The sequence below is a fragment of the Lepisma saccharinum genome, chromosome 8, assembly GCF_977018435.1.
Source record: "Lepisma saccharinum chromosome 8, izLepSacc3.1, whole genome shotgun sequence".
Classification (NCBI taxonomy): Eukaryota; Metazoa; Arthropoda; class Insecta; order Zygentoma; family Lepismatidae; genus Lepisma; species Lepisma saccharinum.
In genome coordinates, this window is record NC_139236.1 from 54,540,782 (window position 1) to 54,548,070 (window position 7,289).

Genomic DNA, 7,289 nt, shown 5'->3' on the forward strand with positions numbered 1-7,289 from the left:
ATACATAGTGCCAGGGAGACCAGTGCTCAAAGTGGTTTCAATCAATAGACGGAACAGTGAATAAACAAGAGTACTATTACTACTACTATTAATTTTTATTATTTTAATTAATACATTTTAAAATTGAATTTTACATGGCAGTATCTTCTGCTATAATACTGGACAAGATGAGTGTTCCTGCATGAGTAGGAGTGCGGCATTATATTACTAAATGAAGTGATAGTTACGTTGAGCTTCTTGTCTTAATGTTGCTGTTGTTGTTATTATATTTCAGGTGATATATCTTAAAAAACAACATAGGTGCTAAAAAGAAATGTCACATGGAGCTCAAAATAACAAGTTGCCAATTCAATTGTAGGAATTAAAATAGACCATTATAGTAGGGAGAGGATATTTGAGATTTATCTGAAAAAGTGAATAACTCAGGAATCCTCAGCACTGACAAGAATTATTGCAATGTGTGACAATATTGAAACAGCAATTGTGTTAAATAATATGCCAAATGTTAAGGAAGAAGTGGGTAAGAAGTCTGCAGTAGATAATGCGAGTGCTGTTTCGAAGAGAGAAAGTGGGGAAGATGTTCAGTTACGAACATTTTCTTCTGGTGTAGAAGATCCGGTTTTTATATCATTGAGTGAGATTAAGCAAGAAAATGATGAAGAGGCAGTTGGGATTTCAGAAGTAACCTGTAATCTATGTGAAGAGCAAACCAAGTTCAAGGAAGAAATAAAGGTGGAGGACTCCATTACAGAAATTACTTCAACAGAGTCAGATGGAAATTTAGACTTTTCATGGCCCCTCGTTAAAAATATCCTTCCGGAGACTTTTAGTCCAGATGCCCATTGTGATCTGGTAAAAGAAGAAACTGAATTCCAAGACATGAAGATAGAAGATACTCCATATGAAAAGAAGGATGAAAAGTAAGTACATCACCTAGTAATCCTTTCTTTGCATTCTAACTGCTTGTATGAGGAAAAGTCATTAAATAACAGAAATTTTGTTAACTTTTTTACAAAACTACTTGCAGAAATATTTGGTGTCTTATTTTTTGACATGGCCACTCTGCTTCACAACACATATGGTCCACAAGGTTAGAGATGCCCTCTAGAGGAAAGATTTTCAGTGTTTCCTTTTACCAACTGTGCATCACCTTCATTAGTTCATTGTCATCTGCAAACTCATGACCCCACAAATGTTCTTTCAAAGATCCAAACAAGTGAAAGTTCAATGGCACCAAGTCTGGACTGTATGGTGGATGTTTTAAGACCTTAAATTTCAGAACACACACAGGCTTGTTCAGCCCCATTTTCTACATACCAGAAATAAATCACGGTGGAGGCACATAGTGGTTCGGATCCCACTTTAAACTGTAGGTCCAGTCCCGATTAGCCTTACTGTCCATAAAGTGAGCTTAAAACACCAAATCAATCAATCAATCAGAAATAAATCATTCTTCCTTCGTGGCAGCAAGATGTTGCTACGTTTAAAGTAAAACAGATGAAAAACAGCAAGCGTTCTCCCTCTTGCCCCACCTGATGTCAAGAGATGAACTTTCCTTTTTGTTTTGTTTCATTGGTGAAGGGATGTGATGTGCACGTAAAACACATGCAATGATTTGATGCATTTTCAGAATTTCAATTTGTAAATCATCTCGCATTAAATGGGATGAAATGCAGAGGTAAGAATCACTTCTTGACAATTTTAACAAACATGAATAGACATTGAAACCAGACCCATGCACAGATTTGAGGGGGATGGGGAGAACATATATGAAAATGTAGTTAAAACAAAAATTCCAAAATGCCATTGGTGTATAAAATACAACCACCAATACTATCATAGTCTTGGCACAATTGCAATATTATGGTACAAAGTGACGTGAAAAAACAACTCATCTATACATTCCTGGACAGACACAGCAGGTTGCTGACAAAGGCTACCGCATGGCTTGCAGCATGGTACTTATTGTTTACTTTCAATTCTCAGAAGTATTCGAATGCTGTATTCCACAAATTAACAATGATATCACTTTCCTTTGACTTTCTCATATCAGTATTACTGAATAATGACATTTCTTTGTTTAGAAAACAATATAAATATAGGCAAATTAGGATCGGAGACAGAAACATTTTTGGAAAGCTATTTTTTGTTTTATTACATTCATTGGGACTTCCAGAGAAAAATCACCGAAAATTGGAGGTGGGAAACATATAAATCTTGAAAAATGTCCGCCATCTTGAAAAAAAAATTGCATTTGGACAACAGTGATGCTGCTTGTGCTATTTTACTTTAAAAGGTTTCAATTACATAAATTTGATCCAAATACATGATGGTATCGAGTATTTTGATAGCCTATTCTTGGAATGGCAACCCATCTATTCTGAATAATTTTCAAATCAGCTGAATGAAGATATAAGTTTCAATTTGTATGTTGGCACAATTTTCGATTAATACACGATCATTAGAAGACTTTGCTCAGCCCATCGTTGCTCATGCACAGACAAGAGAGGTACATGTTCTCCCCTGTCCTTTCGCCGCTTGTCTGAATTGCAGTATCAATGCCTCCAAGCGCATGAGCACGTGAACACTCATGTAAATGTTTTAAATTACGTACATATTAAATGCACAAACACACACACACACACATATATTTTTTCGAAAAAAAAACTTCTTTGATGTTCGAATATATACACACAATTTACTCAGAGTCGACGTCTTTCACGTCTGATAACTTTTTTAGAGAGTTGGTAACACTGACTCCCACTGTGTTCCACGGATTGCATTGAACACAATTGCTGTGCGTGTCGCATCAGATGGACAGCTAAGGGACTGTTGGCCATTATACCGCGAAAATGTTCACTGGGCTGTGCGAACATATGGTGCTGGGAGCCCTGATTCAAACGGCAATACTTCTTGCATTCGGCCCCAGAGTGCAGCATATACAAGGCATATCTAGGGGGACTCGAGACAGTCTGAGCTACATAGTTGCAAACTTTAGTGAGAAATCGCTAAACCTGGCTTATTTTAAATTCCAGTGGGCGCTAAAGTTAGTGACGAGCGACTTTTCTTTAGAAACTAGTCTGCAGGAGTTACATATCTTTCAAGGTTTATATGATTTGCGCATGTGCGTCTAAGGGCCATTCAGACTATGCAACTTTTTTTTTAGTAATCGACATTTTTAATGCAAAAAATAACTCTCACCAACTTAAATTGCAAAGGAAAGTGCGGACTATATTTACATCAATTGAACGTGCATTTTTCTGGTAACTATACTCAGAATAGTATGGAGTCCTAGGCCTAAATAGCTGTTACCGAAAGCAGTTATCAATTGATGTTAGTAAATTATTTTTACTATTCTCTACGTTACTAGAGAAATGAAATAAGCCAAATCAATCAATCCACTGATGAAGCCTCGTCCTCCTCCATGATTGTCTCCATCTATCTCTACTATGTGCTACCACTTTCCATTTCTGCATTGGTGCTTCCAGGCATCCTCGTCCACACATCTTAATTTAAGTTGTCCTCTGATCACTTGGGCTATCCAAAAACATTCCCTTGGTAGGTCATGGTCACTTATGCAAATCACATATTTTGCCCATCTTAACCTTAACATTTTTTTTAATCTCCCATGTGTTCCAGAGCCAGGGAGCGAGGGAAGCAGTGGTCCACAGCGTCAAATAAGCAATAAGACAGTTTGAAGATATTGACATCCTATTAAATTAGCATGTCATTGCTTTGCAAAGATGCAAATGTAAGAAATATCTTACTTGTTTTTCTTGAATCTAATAAATACGTGAAGGTCATACTTATTGCCTAAAAATATGTATTGTACAAGATTTCCTCATTGTGACAAGATATACAAAGTACCAAGTAATGACTAATAATATGTGTTATGGTATTTGGATGGATTCATAGCTGCATGACAAGCCATAAAAAAAATGTTCTCAGTACTGATAAATACTTATTATATATTACTTCATATTTACAGTAGATATCATTTTTACAATATTTTCTGTTAGAATCTACTATTGTATTAGTGCTCATCTGTATGTTGTAACAGTTATTGTGCTCAGTGTGATGTGTGGTAATGCATTGTACATTACTCAAATATTAGAGTGCTAATTTCTGACTTTTTGTCAAAGGATAATTTTGTCAATAAGTTATGACAATTTTTAGTGGTTCAATCTTGGTAACTCTTCTTATATCCATCATTGTAATGCATTAAGCTATCATGGAGCACCTTTTTGTCGTAGAAACACCCACAAGCAGCAATGGTGCACATACATTTCCGGTTACCTATGAACGTAGTTCATTGTCTAGTTAACTCAGATATCACAATGCCTATTATCAGGGTGGCTACTCACCAGGAATTCTGGGAAATATGTGTGAATTTTTCTCCATAGATTTGAAAAATTGCAACTTTTATTAATCCAAATCCAATTGAATTTACACATACTTACAGATCCCATCAGGCAAGTTTTTCACTGTTTAGCTTTTATTCTTATCGAGGAAGGAAAAGAAAGCTGCATAGAGAATAAAAGGAATTTTCTAAAACAGTTTACTTTGTTAGTGTCCTTTGCAGAACAGTGTATCTGAGGGACAGAAGACTATTGCAAGATAATATTTCTAAAAGTTGATTTGGTAAATTTGAGTCTAAAATTCGTATGCAATTAGCAATTTTTCATACATTTGTGACTTGTTTGTAGATATAGTTTGAGTCTGAGTATGTGAAATTGCAAATGTAAACTCCGGACCTTAAATAAAATATTTTAAATATATATACCGTTTAATTGATTGAATTAGAATTTTTGAATACATTGAAATCACACTGACCGTTTATGTTGTTAATATATTTGTGTGTTGGGGTGGTGAGAGGTTCTAATGGGGCATTCCATGAAAAGTGGTCCTACTCCATGTAAATAACAAAATGAATTAATGTTGAAAATTATTATTGTTTTTAGTTGCCCTAAGGTTTAGAAGACGTTTGTGAATGCATATAATTGGCATATTTCACCAATAAAAGTTACTAGGATCTACAGCTTATATGCTTCACAGATAAATGAAGTAATAATTTGCTACATTTTAAAAGTGTCACACATGTAATGCACTTTTGTTAATGTTTTTCATGCATTCAGTCTATGCCATCATACTCATTTTTTCCCTTTTGTTAGCAAGACACGACAAAATACTTAAATCTATGAAATCAGTTCATTATGAATATCTTAATCTAATCTCATGTCTAGAACCTTAAATTTTGTTTGTAAAATGTCATACACGTGAAGCTGGAATGCTCTTAATACGTAAGGTTGAATAGAGAAAACATCAACTTGTACCCTTGAATTTTTGGAAAGTTTACCTTGAAAACTGGGAACCATACTTGAATTTTATCTTGGTTCTTGAGTGGTCACCCTGATTATGCATAACATAATCAATTAGTATGTGCATGTTTATAGAGGGGGTGGGGATAGCTGTCCTGTGTTAGAGACTTATTAAGGAAGTAGAGTTGTGGGAGTCATGACGAAATTTTCCAATCAACTGTTGATTCTTCACAATGGATATGCATAGCTGATCATCAAAACCAGCCAGAATCATCACTTTTTCCACATTGGGCTTATTATTATTATTAATAAGTTTGTTTTTAATTTCACTTTATTCTCAGATTTGATAATTATCAAATATTTATTATTTGATTATAATCAGAGCTGGACTTAATATTTTAGTTGAATCTGAACCACTGCACTTTGTTCCTAACGGAAATCAAAACTGAGACCTCTTAATTGCAACTGCAGATGGACTGTTGTGTCTGTCCTTGTGTGCATATATGTTTATGAAAGAATTCTTATCTGTTAATAATTTGTTTTTATTTGTATATTCCAGGAATGATAAAAACATACCTATACCAGGAAGCAAATGCAATTTATTACAAGTACCAGAAGAGCAAAACATGCATGTTAATTATTCATTACAGAAAGATGGGTTTAAAAATGACTTAAGAGGCAATGCATCTGAAATCTTAAAACAACCATTTGTATGTGATGTGTGCAACAGAGCATTCCTAGTGATGTCACGATTAAAGACTCATTTTCGTATACATACTGGTGTAAAACCATTCAAATGTGGCGAATGTGGTAAAGCATTTGTTTCTAAATCCAATCTGACGGTCCACATGCTAACTCATACAGGCATCCGACCACATGAGTGTGATGTATGTGGAAAATGTTTCACCCAGAACCAACACCTGATAAAGCATAGGAGGACTCACAATGGGGTCGGTCCTTATAAATGTCAAATTTGTGCAGATCAATTTTATACAAGGGAAGAGGTGAAAGTTCACAAAAACATGCACAAGCAAAACTTTTTCACGTGCTTTGAATGCAACAAGACATTTTCAGCTGCCAATGCTCTAAAGAAGCATGAGAAAATTCACACTGGTGATGGACCATACAAGTGTATACAGTGTGGTAAGAGATTCTACGAGATGCATCATCTTAATGTGCATGCAAAAAGTCAGAGCTTCCTTTCAAGTGTACTGAGTGTGACAAGTCTTTCAAACATAATTCAAGTCTTGAGAATCATATTAAATTGCACCAAGGAGTTAGACCTTTCAAGTGTGCACACTGTGAAAAGTCTTTTACTTTGCTTACATTCTTACACAACCACATGATAGTTCATAGTGGTGTGAGACCTTTCAAGTGTGAACTGTGTGGCAAGGATTTTCCTCGGAAGGCTTCCTTGAGAACGCACCTTAGGCTGCACATGGGTGATTGTCCATTCAAATGTAAAGAATGCAGTAAGACATTTCCACTTCTCTCTAGGTTAAATAAGCACATAAAAATTCACGAAGAGGGCTCAAGTTAAATGGTTATTTTACAAGCAAAGAAACAAGAACAACCAGAAATAGGTTGTGTTTGTAATTGTTGTATAATGAGTAATTTTGTATGTCTGGAGAAGTAGTGCTTTTTGTAGGATGCCTACCAAAATAAATCCAAAATTCTTGACTTGACCTATTTCTTTTCACTCAACCTTTATTTAATCGACTCCAACTTTGGTAAAGTTAAAAAATTAGCATTTAAGAAAATATTTTTTTTCTTTTATTTAATGAAAGCCCCTACCTAAAGCCTGGTTAAGTTGAAAACTGAAACTGTACTTTAAAAAGAGAATTAGACTTGCTTTATTGATGAGGATCATCCACAGAAAAAGAGAAATGTTTTGGTGTAAAACACAAACGACAAATATTGTTAAAAAAAAAAAAAAATACGGAAACTACTTTTCCACATATTCGCCATACC

General features: G+C 35.0%; 1 protein-coding gene across 1 annotated transcript; it reads left to right on the top strand.

The window, feature by feature from the left end:
* The first annotated feature begins 293 nt into the window (after positions 1-293).
* LOC145991476 (uncharacterized) lies at positions 294-6,911 on the top strand. The gene is made up of 2 exons (XM_083127481.1): positions 294-920; positions 5,878-6,911. The coding sequence occupies exons 1-2, from the start codon at positions 457-459 to the stop codon at positions 6,662-6,664; spliced, it is 1,251 nt and encodes a 416-aa protein (XP_082983607.1). The 5' UTR covers positions 294-456; the 3' UTR covers positions 6,665-6,911.
* The last annotated feature ends 378 nt before the right edge of the window (positions 6,912-7,289 follow it).